Below are 20,275 nucleotides of genomic sequence, written 5' to 3' on the forward strand. Positions count from 1 at the left end.
CATGTGGCCATGCAATATACGCTCCTATAAGCAATATAAGTTACAATACTAAAGGTTCTTAAATGCCCTCCCTCTGAAAGTGAAATGGAATATTCAACTGAAATGAGAAAATAAGAACAAAGATGAAGAGGGAAGGCGAATGACTGCTCGACACTGGACTGACATGCCAGAAAGTCAGTCTTGCTGCTATACAAATAGCACGGTATGTCAGGAAAGAAGCAGCACCTTGGAAGTGTATATACCATGTAAAGCTGCAGGACGGAGCTCCTATAAACCTGGAGACAGAGCACGAATCAAGCTGAAAATATTTTAACTTCGTTCTCCAAAAAGTAACCCATGCAGTATCACCCTGAATATAATCTACTTTTCATTAACAGTCTTCTGAAAGATCAAAAGGATCATGTTACATCATACTGACATTTTCCTATAATATTGAGTCATATGATGGTTCTACAATAACAGCTATGTGATCTGTTAAAATTTGACAGAAAGCCAAGGGGTTTGTAGTACGTAACTAAAGTCTTTCTACCTTACTGGCATACCTGAATTCGAATATGCTGTTGATCTTATAAAGTACATTTCTATCATGAGGGTGATTAAACTCTAGAACTGTTTGAGATTTTTCTACTAGAATAATTCCTTGATTAAAAACCAAACAAAAACCAAAAACCACTCCTACCTCCCCCTCAAAAAAACCAAACCAACCAACCAAACCTAAAAACAAAACCAAAACAAACTCACCTCCCCAAAATCCCCTAGATTAAAAGGGATAAATCTGATATGGAAAAAATTCCCCAGAGATCTTGATTGTTCTGTACAAAATTTCTATTTATTTATTACTTACTTACTTAACAAACTCCTTGACTACATACTTCTCATCAGTCTGCTTGGCAAAATGCATGAGAGATAGTATTTTAAGTTTCACCTGACTCCAAATCCCAAGCCTGCCTGGAGAGATGCCACAGGAAACAAAATTTTCCAGACTCCTCACCATACCAAACAGTCTGGGCAGCTAAAAGATCCCTGACTCCTCAAATAGACAGCCAAGGAAGACTAAGGAGGTAACCAGGGTACCTGAATTTTCCAAAAAACAATATTTTTGAGATATTTCTTTTGCCTTTTTAACCCAGTCCCAGTGAATGAATATATGCGTATGTCTACACATCTTGATCTATCTACATAAGAATATTAAAAAATGTTAATTTATGTCTAAATCTTAGATATGTATGTGCATTTTATAGCTATATCAATATTTTATATTTTATAGAAGTATAATATATATATATAACACAGGAACACACATTTATTTTATCATTCACATGAGAAAATGTCTGTGGCTCACGCAGTTCTAGCTCAGACCATGTCATCTGTTCCACATTAGGTGGACATTTCTCCTTTCCAGTCTTTGAACTTCTGTCATCTCATACGAGAAGTCTGTCTCCAATTGATTCAGGCTTGGAGACAGAAGTAAAATTGTGTTTTCAATGCTTTCCTGTTGTTCACAGCTCATAAACCAAAACTCAGATAACCCAGTTTTGCATCAACATTTATGTTCTCACAGAATACAGCGACTTGTAATAAGAATGAATCACCAACCACTGTGACCCAACCTGGTCCCAGTATTTGTGCTATAGGTATTTTGTAGAATTTAATGAAAAAATATTTGAAATAATAAGATTAAAGAAACAAAAAGCATATCAACTAATAAATGTGTTACTTAGCCACTGTAGTTAACCTGAACTGTAACTTACCTTAAGTAGTCCAAACAATCTTTTAAAAATCATTATTTTTTCTGAACAAATCAGGCAAGTAGATAACTGCATGCTGCCAGAACCAGGACTATGCCCTTAGGGACCAATCGTACCCTTTTGTGACCTTATCTCCATAGCATTTATGATCTTGCACTAGAACAACTTCATATCAGATGATGTGCACAGTGATGTATGCCACTATTCTGCTTCACAGTCTGATAGAATAAGACTGTAACAAAGTTTTCTCCTAGAGAGAATGGAAAAGGGGGTGCCAGAAAGCCTGAGGCTGGCACTTTTTCAAACCTACACTCCCTGTCTTTTGAACCCTTTTATAGGTTTCCAGAAAAAATGCATTCTAAAGCATAGTTGAGGTTCCTGTAAACCTGCATCGGTTAGCCAATTAAGACACAGTTAGGGCTGTTTTTATGTAAGGTATTAAAGTACATTCATGTGCATTCTGTTGGATCTCCCCATTGACTATAAAACAGTAAAGAGCTAAGCAATGCAAAAAAATTACAAAAGCTTCTGCCAATGTTTTAGCTATGTTCCCATAAGCATTTTCAAAAAAGCAGATCAAAACACAAATATATACATAAGTGATTTTCCTAAGTGACTAATTTATTTCTTGTGAGATTAATTTGAAATACAACAAAACCCCACTTTTACTTCTATTTTAATCCATTTTCCATGGGCACTAATTATTATAAACAGCACTACCTGTGCATCTTTGTAAGTGTAAGGATTTGTAAAATTTTTTCTTGGCCAATGAAGAGAGAAAGTCGTCTTCTCCATAGCAGCTGCAAAGTGTACTGTTAGTTTATTAACTAATATCTTCAAAACAACAATATGTAGAATATCATGTTTGTTGCTCAATCTCTGAAAATATTAAGAGATCGAAGTTGGTAAAAAAGACTGACAGTAGCAAAGAAAGTAGCTGTACAAATATAAAACTATGACTTAAGTGAAAGCAAGAATGCAAGGAAAAGACTGAGTCACACATTGCTATCAAGGGATCAATCAAGGAATAAATAGGATTAAGGAAAGAACATTTTGCTTCAGAATAGGTGAGAAAGTTAATCATAGGACAAAAGAAAGAATGGGGCCAAGACTGGTTTTCGAAATAGAAAGATAGCTCAATTAAAGTAAAATTAAATCCCTAAGGCCCATTTGAAGGTCAGCTGCTGCAGCTCCTGGTGCAATCACATTAAGCAATTCATTCTGTGTTATCTCCCAGACTCATAAAAATACACCAGATGAGGCTAATAGCAGTTTGTTCTCTCAGACCCTTATTAGAAAAGAGAAAACAGAAAGAAGACAAAAAACCTTTTCCTAATTTTTCTTCTTCGCAGTCATTAGCTAATGAATCTGTACTGGGGAAAAGCAGGAATTACCTGTTTCCCTTAAAACCAAGTGACTAGCAATGGCAGGAGGTAAGCACAGCAAGGAGACTTGGTTCTTCGCTTTCCTTTCTGTTAACCAAAGAAGGCGCGTGACTATTGACACATTCCATATTTTACCCTATGTCAATGCAGTGTACTTGGTGCAGACTCTTAAGGTCGTATTTTTAAGCCTTGAGAACACTGAAACAAAGGCCTTTTTCTAAACTGAGAGTGGTGTAACCAAGATTTGCATATGTAATGCCAGTATTCTGGCATGGATCTATTTAAATTCATAATCATAACCACTAGATTTGCATTACTGTATTTCACACAGCACAAGCTGTGTGTAAAATATATTTCATTTTTTCCCTAGTACTTCTTAGTAGGAGACAACATGAAACCCAGATCATTGCAGTAGTTATATACGCAACTGCCTGTAGAAATCAGCTACCTAACTTTGTTTATGCGCCTAGGAAAACCAGGGTGCTCTTTTAATATAACAAATTTAACGAAATCCATCTGGACCTCAAGCTGTGCTCATCATTGCTGTACGTGATAAAATAGTTTGTCCATCTTGGGGAATTTTGCTGACAGCTTACTGAAACTGGTTACTGCCTAATCCATAAATGAGACAGAAATTCTTTCATCCACATATGTTTTCTCTTAGTATCTGGGTGGCTGAAAGATCATCACTGCAGAAAGTTTAGATGTATTGCTGTGATAATGGAATCCACTAGCAAAGCAAAGCATAAAAATATAATGTAACCATTGTTGTCATCTATCTGTACTGACAGATAGAAATAAGGCCACCAGCACTGTATTTTTTCAACTAAATCTTAAAGCAGCAACAAAGTCATAACTAAAGAGTGAAGTGCCTACCTCAGAATTTGAAGTATTCAATTCCCACAGCTAAACATATAGGAAATCTTAGGACAAAAAGAAAGCAGAAATCACATCTAAAACCATTCTTTCCCTTACGTTACAGTTTATTAGTTGCTGTAGATTTTTCCACTAATCTTCTAAAGGATTTTAAGAGTTTTTCTACTTAGTGGTACAAAATTATAATCTTCCATAAATAAAGCATAGTCTTTGCAATGAAATTTCCTTTACTATAAATCAACTTCCTTCATTCTTTTTACATTTAATTTGAAATGTTGCTGTTGGCCCTAGGATTAGATAGGCCAATGATACTCTTTCAGATGCAGAATCTTGCTCCTCTTCTGTGTGCACAATTTTCACAATTCTAAACTTAGTTATGGGCAGATTACATGGGATTAGAACTGTTAAAGTGTTGCTACACTGACCAATTTAAGATAACTTCGTTAGGAGCCTGCACTGGAAAATCCATTATCCTCCTATCCAAACTTTACAGGGATAGAGGCTCCTCCAGAAATCAGTTTAATTACATTCCTAATCCATATTGTCTCCTGTAGGAGACACGGACTACATAGTCATGCAAGGACAACTAGCCTCCCACTTTGGCACAAACCTAATCATGTCAATCTCATGATACTCAGATTATAACCTTCCCCTGGGGCTTCTGTTTGTTTACCATACAAAAACAACCTGGCTATGAAAGCTGTAGAATTCTAATATCATTTTTTGTGACTGTTTCAGCTTTTGTTGACAAAGGGACCAAACACTCTCTCATTGAGGTTGATACTAAAGTAGGTTTGCTTCAGTGACGTGTAGAATGCACTCAGACCCAGTAATGATCACAGACATTAATCATTATTGAGGACATCATAACCTGGGAATCAGAATGAGAGTACATTCATTGTCATCATCATCATCAGGACAATTGTCTTAACCTACGAGGGTGAGATACTAGCCCTGTACACACAAAACTTCCTCGGTCTTCAGCAGGGCCTGAATGCTGCCACTTCTGTATCCCGACCATCTTCTATGTGACTTCTAACAGGTAATTCCCTCTCCCATGCATAGTCCATATTTCTCTCTGAAGCAGTGGAGAGCATCGCTTTTTCATACTTGTTTAATAAAGCACGCACAATGGCTTTTTACCTCCTAGGAATCAAGTTGAAATTAAGCAATATGCTTACTAAACCTTAGCTGAAAGCAACAAAGAATATAACTTTTCTGATGGAATAATCTAACTTAAATTAACTGCAATTATGGACACATAGGCTTAAATCACAACATGAAATGTGATTGCTTACTGAATATTTTAAGAAAGTACAAAGACTATAAAAAGTATCCACCTTTTTCAGTATATATACTTTGGTTTTATATGTTTGCACACATACAAACGTGCATATCAAACGCACTTAAATGTATACAGTGCCTCAAAAAGACAGCTTTATTTCTCAGGTGTTTAACATGGTAGAAATAGAAGAATCTTCCAGTAAAATAAAATACTCATATTTATCAGAAAATGATCTTCACATTACACTTGAACATTTACTCTAATTGGGTTTGAAGATTTTTGCCTTTATTGAATAAAGGTGAAAGTGCCATTCAGGTGTTCAACACTATATTCGTTATGTGGCTTCTGCCATAATAAGATAATTTTTCTTGTTCCTCTCAAAAACCTGAAAGAAGTAATAAAGGATCACAGACCAAATTAATGGAAAATAATCTCTGTTGTGTGCATTTGCCAAACAATTTCTCCAACATATACACCATGAACAATTTGCTGCCTTAAGGTTTTTACATGCCAACTCTTTTCACAGTATAAAATGTGAGAAAATGGAAAATATTAAGAATTTTTAAAAGCATATTCAGAACTGCAACAGGCTAATAAAGAGAGGTATAGCTGCACAGTAAAAGTGAAATAATAAATTGCATCAAAGATTAACATCCACTATGAAAGGATAAAATAGCTTGTTTTATCACTACTACTTTAAACAAAAAGTAAAATTATTCTGTTATTGACAGTAGTTAGATTGGCTACTGAGTTAATAATTTCACATGGAAAAAGTGAAAAATGTGACATTATTACAGACCTTAGACTTTATCACTTTTCAATACTCTTTGTTCAATAATAGAGAAAGGTTTAAGTATCTGTATGAAACAACTTTTGCCAAAAGCTTCTGAAGTCTCAAATGTGCTGCAGTCTTATGAGTTTCTTAGGACCTTCTAATCATAAACTCCTACCCCGTAAATCAGTCAGTCATGTTGATTCCTTCTGTTATTAATGCTGAGATACAGTTGCCATGAAAGCAATCATATCATCAAAATCAGTCTTGGGAGTGATGTAAGCTACCTGTCCACATTTCAGATCACAAAAGGCAGGCAAGATGCAAGATGAATCCCATCAAAGGCATCTTTTCTTTTTTAATTTCATAGTTTGGCTTCTTTCTAAACAGATACTTTTATTTACTCATTAACAGCTTAAAACTAAAAAGCTGTTTGGGAAATTATTTTCATTAAATTAAATGACTGGCATGAAAAGAAGGATTGCTAAGTTCACCACAGAGTTCATGTCAATGTATACTTGTATATGCCCATCTATTTGTGGAAAACCTGGTTTTCATTGTTTTTAGAAGGGGACTAATTTTTCTTATAAGGGGACTAATTTCCTAATATTACTTCAGAACGGTGATAACTGAAAATGCCAAATAGTATTTAAAAATCTATTTCTGTTTGTTTCCAAGTCCTGGAGCTCCTTGTTTTGCTAGAAGCTCAGAATACTACATGTAGTTGTAGCAAATGATAGAAATCTTTCATACAGAGGAAAGCTTTTAGAAGTAGGGACCTTTCTTTATCCTTAAAGGTTTCACTGAAAAACATATGGATAGAGGAGATCATATTCTCTCAGGCAGTACAGAATTTTATGGTGACAAACACTGAACTTCTGTGTATGTGAAAGCAAACAGAAAAAATGTTGCTTTCAATTTACAAACAGGAAATAAGGAAGATGATATCAATCTCAGCATAATAATATTTTACGCAGAAATATTTTGTAGCTGAAACATAGCTATGAATAGAAATTTAATCAAAGAATGAAAGAATTTTAAACTCCTGGTATTAAAGTAGAATACTAAAGCACACTGCTGGACATAGAAAAGTTCTTAAACCAGCCTTAGATGTCACTTTGCAAAGGCATGAATGCTCCAGTTCTGGACATGGAATTTCCTCCTGATTAAGTATATTTAAACATAGCAAAATAGAAGAGTAGGAAAAGGCAATGAAGGACTATGAGATCCTGGAGAATTATAATGAAAAGAAACTTTTATAAAAACTTCATCCCCTTCTTGCCTACCATTCCTGAGCAGACAAAGGAGTAGTGTGCAATTGCTGTCTTCCAAATAGTAAACAACTGCTTTGCTCCAAGCTTTTTTGGATTAACAGAATTCCTTGCAATAGTGTCGATGCATAAAGGAACATGGTAACTATATTTGTATTAAAAATTCACCATGGGCAAATTAGAAAAGCAGGAAATGTTTCAGTTCTTTTACTAAATTATGAGCGAAAAGCAATAACCAAAGGTATTTACATGAAGCTGGCTATGCCCTTAATTCCAGTGATTAAAGAAATGAACACTTGTAGACCTTCATTCAAAGTGTCTTCCTTACAGTAAGAAAAACAATTTCTGAATAACAAGACGTTATTGCCTCTTATGCAGCATTAAATATCCTTCAGAAAACAGAAATTCAACTTCAGAAAATGTTGAGAGTGGTCAGATTCTTCTAGGATCACACCATAATTCCTTAGATCACACTTGAATAGTAAACTTCACAAACAAAGCATTCGAAAACATTATTTTTCAGTAGCAGAGAAAAAAAAATGCATTTCACATTGTAATGCCCAAGGCAGACACAAATGGATCTCATTTTTTGTATCAAATGAAGTAACTAAAATGCCATCAGCAACATTGTCCTATAAACATATTTTCACACCTTTTCCAGTTTCAAGAAAAAGGTTTCTATGAGGCTGAAGTGTGAAAAGTTTTCTTAGCTGAAGTGTTTATAAACATGGAAAGGTAATTTAGATATGAGTGGACTGAAAAGCCAAAATTTCTTTATTGCAGTCTGATACTTTTAACCCATCCTATTAATAGGTCATTGATTTATCACATTCTAGACACATAATTGTTCAGTAAGTATGCAAAAAATTTTAAACAAGCAAACAAAAATATCACACAAGTATTAAACCCAACACAGTAGTATATAAAGCTCTTCAGTAAACTACACTTTGCATAGTTCTACATGTGAATGGCTTTTTTTTTTTACTTACTGAATAAAGTATACATTGCTAATACTCTTTCTAAATAGATACTTGCATTTAAAACTAATTCTTTCATCCAGTAAGCAACTACCTTCTAAAGATATGTTTTCAGCTTCAGCCTGAAAGCAATGTAATTCAGCGGTTAAGGATTCTGCTGGGTGCTTTGCTTTCCTAAAACTAAACCATAAACCGGTCACTTAAAATAAACAACTAGATTGAGGCCATTTCTCCTCCCTTTCAGAAAACATCCAAATAGAATTAGGCACTCAAAACCAGAACGAATGCAGATGCAAACAGTTTATAACGAATGAAATTAATAATTGTGCCTTTTTCCCATGTATTTTGCTAATCATTTGAACTTGCTTATTTAGATGTAGAACTGTGTAAGTGAGGAAAACATGAAAATAACTTGTATACTAACCTCAGGGTTTGCTTAATGTGCAAAGGATGGTAGAATCAATAATAAAGTGTAATAATGCCTTAAAATTAATTAAAATTTGAACTAAATTTAATTTGGCATGCTCTCTGCTTTCTCTCTAGCTTTACTTCCAAGAAATGCAAGCTTAATAACAAACAAATATTTAAGATATTATTTTCCTACATCCATTGCAAAAATAGATTAAAAAAAAGGAAAAATCCAGTCTTTTAAGATAGCCTAGTTTTTTGATGCAATTTTGTGTCCTTTTTAACAGACAAAAGAAAAAGCTTTTACACCTGAGAAAATTAACTTTTTAACCTACCTTGACTGCATATCTTGGTGTGTTTTGGACTGGCTGATTTCAGCTGGCGATGAAGGGACTTCTTGTTGTAGCTCCACCAAAGACTGGTAGTACTGTTGCTGATGATGTTGCTGCTGTTTGTACCGAGACAAACTGAAAAACAGCCCTAAAATGGCTTTCAAATTTCCATTCCTTATTTCTATTTAAAAAAGAAGGAAAAAGAAGTGAAAACACTGTGGGTTTAGACTTCAGTTTTGTAACAATTTTACATTAAAACATCTCCATACATACTTATAGCTATACGTGTTTATGCCTTATATATCTTCATTTGTCTCTAATATCAGGGTTATGTTAAGTATCACTGATACTTTATTGATTGTTATAATCTTTGCATATTTAGGTATCATTGTTGCAATACACACATATCTTGATAACGTTCTAATTAAGTCATACGTAGATGGCCATAAAGAAGAGCACACTGAACCTTAAACAACATACGTGATCTGAAATGAATATTCCTGCCTCAGTACAGCACAAATATTCCCAGTAAGCAGAGGGGCATTCAGAAAAATCTGAAATCTTTCTGGCCTTAGGTACACATCCCTTCTACCTCATGGATTTAAATTACTCTTCTCGCTTTTTGGGCACATTCTGTGCGTGCCGGGAGTAAGCAATGACTTTTAGAAAAATCAGAAAGAGGAGATGGTGACAGTCTTGTGGATGAGCACAGATATATTCAGAAGACTTTGCAAGGAACATGAAAGAAGCAGATCAGTGGAAAATACATATTAAAAAAGGTGACCGTAGTGTTTATGATTACATTTTTGAACTTTCCCAATTTCATGAATTTCTAGCTTTCCATTTTACACTGCTATTACTACTGACTAATGAAGATTTAAAAAACTATAGCTTTCACATGAGTTTTGAAGTAGCTACCCATATGACATTCTGGTGAGCCACTACAGCATTCTCAAGTCTCCTATTCCTTTCTTAGTCTTTCCCCAGACTGAGATGAAGGTTTAAAAGGATAATGTTATCATTTGCTCATAAAGCATCTCTGTGTCAAAAAAAGAAGCCTCAGGAGGCTTTAATGAAACCATCTGCAGCACTTAGGTCTGTTCATAACCTCATTATTAATTTTCTTTGACACTGAACTTCTCGTGAAATTTTTTCATTAGGCCTGTGGCCTTGTAACCTAACATGCAACAATCCAAAATTTCTGCCTTCCCTGCAAATCTAAATACTGAGCTGTATGTGTCACACAACCATTCCTAAATAATATTTAAAGCAGAATTTATAAACAATGACTGTCATATTTATGTCCTTTAAACCACATTAACTTCCTTTCAATATGATTAGGTGAAATATTACTACATACACCACCAAGACAGCAAACACCGGAACTGTTATACTTTCAACCCTTTTCTTCAAAAGCAAACACAATCCTGGACACCGGAATATACTTTGCAAAATGAAAATTTGTTTCAAGTATCCATACTTTCTCATCCTCCCTATGAAGTTCCTTCAGGACCTTTGATTCCCCATGAGACCACCAGAGATAGGCAGAAGAATTTTCTCAGAATTAGAAAGCTTTTTAAGCAACAGTGACTTTTGCAGTCACATTGGTTTCAAGGCAGATCATTATGAAGGAACACATAAAACCTATATCTAAAAGTTCCTTTAAAATACCCAAGAAAAACACATAGCTCTCAATATTCAAGTTGCTCTCATTCTTTTTTCTGTATGTGATACTAGTTTATTTATTGCTATACTTTTGCATCACAATGCTCAGAAAAAGAACCCTTTGCTTGTTAAATCCCACTCATCATGTTTTACATAAAATTTCATTCTTTTTGTGTTAAACTGTGTTTTTTACTAGTTCTAATGTTACCAGTTTTGAACTTCTTTCTCTTTCCTGCTTTTATACAAGTTAAATTTGGAAGATTTCTCTTCAACAGAAAAAATCCAGAATCTTCTAATATCTGCTAAACACTTACAGGGAAGAGGAGAAGAGTGTTTATAGTAACTGTCTTAGTATTTCTCATTTGAGTTCTCTAGTTGAAATTCTGCAGTCAAGATATGAAAATTACTTTTGTTCTAGACCTCCTTGCTCAACTGTCAAAATGAGGTGGGAGACTTGTTGTGAAATCTTCAGTCCTTGTTAAGGTCATGGTTTACTGTTCATGAAACAGCTAATTAATAAATCACCCAGTAGTAACAAGACGTATTTCCCAAAGCCTCTTACAAGAAACAGAGTTATGGTTTCTAGACTGAATGGATTTTTAAATATTAATTTTCCGACAAAATGCTATGAAGGTAACTTGACAATTTCATTATAAAGAAGTCTATTTTTCTCAATTTCTTCTCCTCAAGAGAAATTGTAATATTCAAGATTGAACAAGCTGAAAACGGTATATTTAAAGGAATCACATTTCAGTGACAACTTGCACTCACATCACTATAAAGTTATTAGAGGATTTACACTAGATTAATGACTGACTGCAAAACAGCAAAACTATTTTCAATCTTACTTCAGAACTCAAGGTCTGACATTAAAATTTGGTTTTGAAGATTAATGGAAATTTTTAAAAATAGTCTTTGCATTTAACAATATGTAGCATTATTGCTTTTAGTTATACAGTTGAAGATTATATAGTATTAAAAATTATTTTCTGAAGCAAAACAAAGCTATGAATATAGGATGTTATTACAGAATGCACTCATATGTTGATTTAACAAATTATAGAAAGAAAGTGTTATGCGCTGTGTCATGGTGTTAAACAATGAAGAGTATCCTCATGAAATAAATTAATTCTATTCACACATTTGATTGTTATTTCATATGCAAGTAAAAATAGGCTACACTAGAACCTTCAAGTTCTAAACAGCTTTGAGGTGAACAATAACATGTAAATGTTTGATATTCTCTTTCATCAGCATATACAGAGGTTCTTTGAAATCACTTAAGGAGCTTTCCATAAGTTGACAAAAGGAATAGACAGTACACATTGTGGCCACGTTACACTTTTGCTAAGGTACTGGAAAGGTGGAGATCATGAAAGATAACAATTTTGAGTTCATTTCAAAATCAAACACTGGTTAGCATTCAATATAGTGAAATTACCATCTCTGAAAAAAAAAAAATCCCTCTAGCTTTTATTTGTACTATAAGCAAAATAAAAATATAGGATTTCATCTCATTAATACCTCTTGCCTTCAGCTGTCACTGAGATCAGAGGGATTTTGAAGGCGCACAGCACCTTGCAGAACTGCTTAATTTGTTACAGGACAAATTTTTATATACATTTTATTAATTTACAAGATAAAGTATCCACCTTACTTAATTTTACATTACTAAGGCAAATTTTACATACTAATGATTACAATAGACATTTTAATGGATTTGATTTGATGTATTTATTAAATTAGTTGTAACCACATTAGGCAGTCACTTTAGGTGAGTAATACAACAAAAAGGGCTATAATATAGGCAGAAAAACCATTCAGTCTTTCACTTAATACCTAACATCAAAGGAATAAAATAATTTTTGGACTCATCCTACTGGCATTACTACTACTAATATGCTTAAAAAAATAGTCTTCACTGCGTTTACTTAACTGAGCGAGACTCTCATATCCATGATTGTTGTTCTGAATCCTATATACGAACAAGCCAAAAAGTATGCCTGGGAAACTCTGTTCCTATCTAATATTGTGAAGATAACATGAAAAGATTAATACTATTAAAACATATTATTTTAAAATATGGTTTTAGGCTTCATAAACATATTGAATTTCTGTGTTAAATTTCAAGGGAAAATAAAAAGGAAATCTAAACTGTCTCGCTGTCACTAATCTATATTTGCATGCTGTTCAAGATAGCTGTGTTTGGTATTTAGGTGCAAATAATTTGTACTAAGAAAATTAGCTTTCAGAAAAAAGTCCTATTATTTGTTCTCATTATCTGTTTCTCTTACCTTCTGCAGAAAGACCTTGGACATTTACGCCTCTGGCTGCCAGAAAGCTAAGGCAGACATCAACATTCTCAATCTGCAATATGAACAGAAATAACAAGCAGCATAAGACTATTTGACAAAATGTAGAAATGCAAGGAGAAAAAAAAAAAAAAAAGAAAAAAAAAGAAAAGAAACAGCCCAGGAATGAATACTTTACATTCATCGCATAGTACAGCTCTTTACCAAAGTTTAACAAGAATGATTACTGCTAATTGGGGAATTGATATAAAGCTTTCATTGTCCACTTTGGTGCTTAAAAACAATTCATAAATGCCCGATCCAGAATGGCATGCTGGCAAATCAGCAACCCACCTACTTAACATGAAACTGAATTTTATGTTCTACAAACAAGTAGCAATGAAAGCATCCGTAGAATATACGTCTGGAGATGTGGGTGACAGAGTTAACTAAAAAATGTAAGCAAAAACCTCCAACCAATGTGTTAGTAAATGTATTTCCTTGCAACAATGTAGAAATTCTGTGAAAATGATGTAACAGCAGTGGTTTATTCTATTTTTTCCTTCAAATCTTATGCTAAATAATTTTAATTTATTTAACATTTATGCTTCTCTGAAGAGTGCTTGCTTAATGAAGGGCACAGTGCAGACTTCTGTTGGCAGTTTATAAGAAATCTGCAGTTAAGACCAAGAACTTTAGATAAGAGAAGAACATGTAGCCTAAATGTAGATCAATTAAAGGATAAAACCTCTGCCTCAAAAATGAGTAATCACAGAACTAGTTTGACTCCTTTCATATGTCTTTTTTCTAATAGATTAGGGAGCCAGAATATTCCAAAAGTTTCTCTTGAATCACCATCCCAAGCTGGTTCCCCTAGCCCTCCGAGGATCTACTACATGAAGCAAATACTCACCTAAAATTGTAAAATCTTTTAACTAACAACTTTGTATTTAAATATGCTGTTATGAAAACATAAAAAATATGTATAGAGAGGTGTCCTATGTCAAACACCTTCAACAGACTTGATTGTAAAATACGTTTTTTATGTTGGTGGATTTTTTCAAGGCAATTAGAACCACAGAAATAAAACTAAATGTTTAACAATATATTTTAAATACCTATTTTCACTAGACAACATTAAAATAAAGAAAGAAATATTCAACACAAAACCATCAGCCTGCAGTACATCAAGTCCACACAGTTAATTTTATTTGTATGTTTACACATTTTACAATAACTCATATCAACAGTGTTCAACCATCAAAACATGATAGGTAAATCCATTCCTTGAACAAAAGCTACACGATCCTTGGCAGTAGCTTTCTCTCCTAGGAGGAAGGACTTTTATTATTGTCATCTTTCTATGACTGTAGTTCTGCCTTTGTTCTCAGACACTGGTATTAACTGAAAGGAAGATAAATGTTCTATTTACTACCAACCATAGAAGTTTGTATCACAAGCTCACACAGACTCTCTTGATCCACAGGTACCCTTTATAAACTTATAAATACCTGCAATTTTTTGTATATGTGTTTTTTAAGGACGATAAGCTCCAAAGCATTAGTAAACAGATTTTTAGTAAAGTCTTTTCAAACACATGTTTTCAAAGACATGCCACCATTTATAGGGAATGATAATCTCTCTCCTAAATCAATTTTAAAAAATGCCAAAACCAGAAAAAACACTGCAGCTAACACTAACTAAATTTACTGCAAAATTGGGGTTTACCGTAACGCTCTAATAAATCAGTTTGGTAGGTGTCACCAATTGGTAGAGCTATGAATACAGAATAGCCGTCCTAAAATCAATGGGGTTACTCCAACTCTGGCATAGTACAGTAACTGCAGGAGTCAGGCCTGACCTCTGTTGTTTTCTTAAATGTTTACATAGTTTTACATCATGAGAAAAAAAACCAAAACCCAAGAAAAACAAACAAAAACCAACCAACCAACCAACCAACCAAAAACCACAAAACAACATACACACAAAAAACCCCCATAGACCAAAATGAAAAACAAAATAACAAATAACCCACAAAACTAGGCCATTTCATAAGGTGTAGAGCTGTGACATGGCTAAGTCAGTTGAAAGCTGGCTGCAACTAGAATAGGAAGATCTGCTTCTTCCTCACCTCCTCTTCCTCCCCGGCACCGGGCCCTGCTGCTGCTGCCTCTGCTGGGCTCCCGCGCGTCTCTGAGCGCACCAGGAGCTGGCTCCCTGCAGAAAACTCGCCCAGCAAAAAAGGCAAATGTATTTTAGTCACTCTGGTTTCCCATGTGGTTAGATGAGCACGGGAGTCAGCAGAGGGGAGAGCATGTCCCAGCCTGAGTCAGGCATGGTTTGGGAGAGGAAAAGTGGTGCCACTCATGATGGCAATGGGAAGGTAATGGGATGGCTCAGCCCCGACCTCCAATTACAGCCCTGCATCGTTCGTGAAATTAACACACATGATGAAAATATTTCTACTCGACCTTTAAACAATGTCAACTGCGTAAGAAAACAATTTGAATGGAAATTTTCCTGTCCTGAAGTATTTAAAAGAAATTAAGATTTGTTTGGATATTAGCTGTATAACTGAGTGTCTCTTTGAACTTTCGAATCAACCACAATGCAGAATCAGCTACTTCAAAGATGGGAAATTTTGCTCTACGACTAAGTATTGGAAGACAAAGGAAAAAAAAAAAAAAAGAAAAAAGAAAAATCAGACTGACGTCAGTAGTGTCCATCTCCAAATAACTGAAACAACATTTCCTAACAGATCTCCTAGTGTAACCAAGATGTTTCTCATTATCGGCATGTGCCCACTGCAGTAGTTCAGGAGACCATAGCTATAAACAAAACCTAATTTATTAGGGAACATTTGAACACTAATGTGTTGTGAAAACATCTCAATATCTATCTGCAATCCTGAATATTTAGTAAATAGTAAACCTAATACATAAATCTTAACATACATTTAAGGTGAAACAATATCCTATAGAAATGACACCTGGTTACTTTATGTGTCTACTTCTACTGCACGTCTTTGAAGTCACGACTCAAACTCTCAGACAAAACTAGTCATTACTATGAACACCAATGACTCAGTATACCGCAGAACTACAAAACAAATTCTGTTTTCCTTCGTAGTTCACTGAGAGAACTATGATAGAAGCCCTAGGCCCAAAGTCATCCCGCTCAGTGTTGGTGTATGAAGTAATAGCAGTGGCCAACTTTCAGACAATAGACTGTGGTTGCGCTGTTAACATTATAATAAAGTCTTGTTTTGACTCGTGAATTGAGCAAGTTTAGTGTGGCAAGTCACAGCCATATAATACACTGAAAATGTCAGAATATGACTCTTACAGTCAGTTTTCTGATAATAACTGCAGTTACTATAGAACTCTCAGGAACTGTTAGGAAATTCGACGAGATGTGCATTAACGCATTCTTGGGTTATTTTCACTTTCTTTCCTCTTCAGTCTAGAAAATGTTAGCTTTAAAGTTGTCTCATTTTGAAGCTTTCAGTATGTCTCTAAACGTTGCTTTAATTACCCACTTCTTGCCATGGCAAACCACAGTTATTCTTTGAACTCAAACCCTAGCAGCCCCAAACACTTCTTATTCAAACTTACTAACAGATGAGAGTAATTTTGCAATTACAAAAGTTCTAAGAGATTTCAAGCAGCTTCCACTCCTCAGTACTGTTTCAATCAAGAGTGGTATGAATCCCTGAAGTCCATGTTTATTTAAGTAGTTAGTGGCGGGGTGGTTATACACTGGGGTAAACTCTTCCTAGAGCTGACACTGAGCATATAAAACTCTACCTGCTTATACACCAAAGGCTGAAGCTTTTTCAGTGTGACACTTAACATAGACGCCAAAAAAATTTTATCTCTCACATATGCCCACAATTCTGTAATAAATTTTGCTTGCAAAAAGTATGGGTTTATAACAGAGCTGCTGTTCCTCATTAGTGAAAATAGTATCAGCAGAATTACAAAGTGTTGTAGCAGAAGATGCTTTTCATTACAGTACAGAATTCAGGATATACAGACTGACTTGAAATCTTACATATCAAGAGACAGAAACTGACTCAAATCTGTGAATCTGTTTCTACAGGTAGAGGTTGCCACAATCAGACTGCTGCTGAACAGCTCTCCATCACTGTCAATCCCTAACATTTTTTGCTTCAAGGAACTGATTTTATATTAAAGCTTCAAAATAGTGGAAGAAGTGCAGTATATTGAACAGCAGATCTGCCACATTAAAAAGCTTAAAATCTATAAATGGGATAAAGAACTAACGATATAATAAACCTTAATTGTTATGTAGATGTTTGTTCACTTAGCTATTCAACTGTGTTGAAAGTCAATCAATATTATATGAGATTAATTTTAAGAGGTAAAACCTCTCTGTCTGATAATAAAATCACTTTCTTATCAAAACTGAAGAAAGGTTTTGACATCACGGGTACAGATAAACTCAGCTAGGATGATAATTTAGGAATTAAGATCTGCAGTCATCATCAGGTAGATAACGTCATTTGACGCTTTTTAAATTAAGCCGACTGAGTTATGTTTAAAATGTATGAAGCTTCTTTCATAAATCGGATCCTTTTAAAATTGTTCATACACATAGCATTATAAAAAAAGCACCTGAAATACTTATGTCGTAAGTATTAGTGAGCCCCAAGATATTTCTATATCCACATTTTAAGGGGGTATTCAGCAAATGATGATGTACAATTAAGCAGCAATATGACAACTCTGATACTATTAATACATTACATGGCATACAAAGAAGATACATCGCAAATCTGCTGCAACATATTACATTGTGTGGTTGCGGGTAATCTGCTTTTGACTGGAAGCTATTTGAAATTTTACTGACAGAAATAAATCAGTAAACCAGACTGTGGGTCTTGCTTGTAGATAAACAGTAGTACTTAATACCCAGCAGTCAGCAGACTTACAGGAAGAGCTCATTTGTGGGATTGTACTCACCAGTGACTCAACATATAGAATACGTCTATATATTATAATTATTTTTGCTGTTACCAAGATTAGCTTTCATCTCTCTTGTCTGGCAGACAACACTTTCTTCACTTCCAAACAAATTTAATTGTGGGATGCTCAGAAGACAAGTAGTGATGACTAATACAGCATTACGTTTTCCTGTATTTATAAGCTCTTGAAAAATATCTTGATTTGACTAACTCTCTAGCTAAGTTTATGACAGCATGGTTTACAAGAACATATAGACACATATACAAGTTAGTTGTTATTTGAATACTTCAAGCTGGATTCCTCCTGCTGAAGAATGGGATACCTTTACAAATATGACACCTTATTATTACACAATGTTTTTATACATATATGCTCCTAAAATACTCTTGATTATTTTAACAGCAAAAGTTAAATAGTAATTTCTGTTAGCACTTCATTCAGCACTATATTCTGTAGGTCTGTATGTGTTCTGACATTCTGATTCATGACCTAAAGCCTCAGATAAATTTGGTAAATTATTTGCTCTGTAGAAGTTTTCTAATTCTGCTGATGGCTGATTAGGGACACTTACAGAAATAGTCTGTCACAGAAACCCAGAGAGCCACATATATAGTCACCTGCCAGAGCACAGAAACTCCATAAAACTGTTCAGTATTTGTTGCTCCTTTTTTTCAATACCAATATTAAATTGTAGCCCTTTGAGATTAGTATTACAGCGTGAGATATTCTGTGTCACAGTAATTGTATTTCAAAAACACTTTACCAGCAAAATTTCTTCCTAAATTTCCCCAGAGTACTACCCTGAGCTGAGACCTGTATTTGACTCCTTCTTTCCCATGGATATTCATTGCTAACAAAATTTGTGGAGGTCAATGGATTTAAATTAATCTAAAATTAGAAAATAATGTATTGTTATTAAACAGCTGATTCTCATTCAAATTCTGTAGCACTAGTAGAATCAAAATTAAATAAAAATACAATTCAGGCCTTACAGGTAGCATCCTGGACTCTAAATATTCACAACACACACACAGTATAAAATTAATCAAATGAAAAATAAAAGAGCAGATACTATTTGTCTGTCTGACTTTCACTTGAGCCGAACATGGAAGGAGACACTAGCTTTTGAGTTCTTGCTACTTCCTTAGTAGTAGGTGAAGTGCCAGTGCTCTAGTCTTAATTGCAGGCTCTAAAAAGAACAGAGATTCAGGCAAGTAACCAATATGTCTTCATGTGTGGATAAAAGCATTCTTGGTGCACATGTTGGAGCTGGCGAAAGAATGAAACTCTTCATGGTAGACTTAGTTATTTGAATGCTCCGGAAGAAACGGGAACATTTTTTGCTGTAGGAATGGCCTAAGCTCTCATCTTCCCTTGCCTAATAGAGACCAATATGAGAACTGGTCATGTACACTTTCACAGATACCTCTTTAAACCTACCACACACACACACTACCAAAAGGTCTATTTTTTTTTGCCAAACATACAGTCTTGCACAACCTGCTACACCTAAAGCTGTTCTCAGAGGTTGAGAAGGACAAGTTCGCTTCACTTTCTGTTCTTAATTGACTCATCCATTGCGCACAATGTGACTAGTTGACTAGTCACTTGTGGTGTGGGAAACACCTAGATTTTTCATTTCCCTTGTAGCTTTGCTCTTTCTGAGTTTTCTTCCCAGCTGGTTTCACTAGTCCATATTCCTGTTATGACACTCTTTAAAGCATAGGGACAGAAAGCTAGAAGACAGAGATATAAAGAGAATATGCTTGCAGTACTATATTGACATATTTTTTTATCCTCATTTTTATCATTAAGATTATTTAACAAAGCCAGATTTCATAAACCAGGCAGGTGGACATTCAGCTTTTCTCACTATGTACGAAATAGGCAGAGCTCCAGTACTTTCTTTGCCAAAAAGCAAAAATCAAACAACTCAGGAATTTTTTCCATTTCAAATAAGTGATAACTGAATACACCCCCTGCTGTTCTACTTACTATCACATCTGCGCTGTACATACTACGATTTTGTCAAGCTGAGTATTGGGCCCAAACACGCATTTCTGATAGCTGGCTTACACCAAGGATGTTAAACAGAAGCCAAAAGCATCTTTCCAAATTAAAACTACTGTATCAAAATGGATTACCCAGTCCCATGTCTTTATCCGTCTGCCTATCCATTCTTCAAATGCCATATATTCAACAGTGTTTCGGAGTCTAGGTGATTCTTAAATGATCACTGAAACAATCTTCAGTAACTGGAATCCCCTGTTCTTGTCT

The 20,275-nt window shown here is 34.7% G+C and overlaps 1 protein-coding gene across 6 annotated transcripts in view; it reads right to left on the reverse strand.

The window, feature by feature from the left end:
- NAV3 (neuron navigator 3) overlaps window positions 1-20,275 on the reverse strand; it is a 267,108-nt gene that overhangs the window by 148,153 nt on the left and 98,680 nt on the right. For all 6 annotated transcript variants that reach the window (XM_065630337.1, XM_065630330.1, XM_065630320.1 and 3 more), the window contains 2 exons: window positions 13,014-13,086; window positions 9,058-9,235 (listed from right to left, as the gene is read on the reverse strand). In XM_065630337.1, the coding sequence (XP_065486409.1) occupies window positions 9,058-9,235; window positions 13,014-13,086 (251 nt within the window). The remainder of the gene's footprint in view (window positions 1-9,057; window positions 9,236-13,013; window positions 13,087-20,275) is intronic.

This window comes from Caloenas nicobarica, chromosome 1 (genome assembly GCF_036013445.1).
Source record: "Caloenas nicobarica isolate bCalNic1 chromosome 1, bCalNic1.hap1, whole genome shotgun sequence".
NCBI classification, from domain to species: domain Eukaryota; kingdom Metazoa; phylum Chordata; class Aves; order Columbiformes; family Columbidae; genus Caloenas; species Caloenas nicobarica.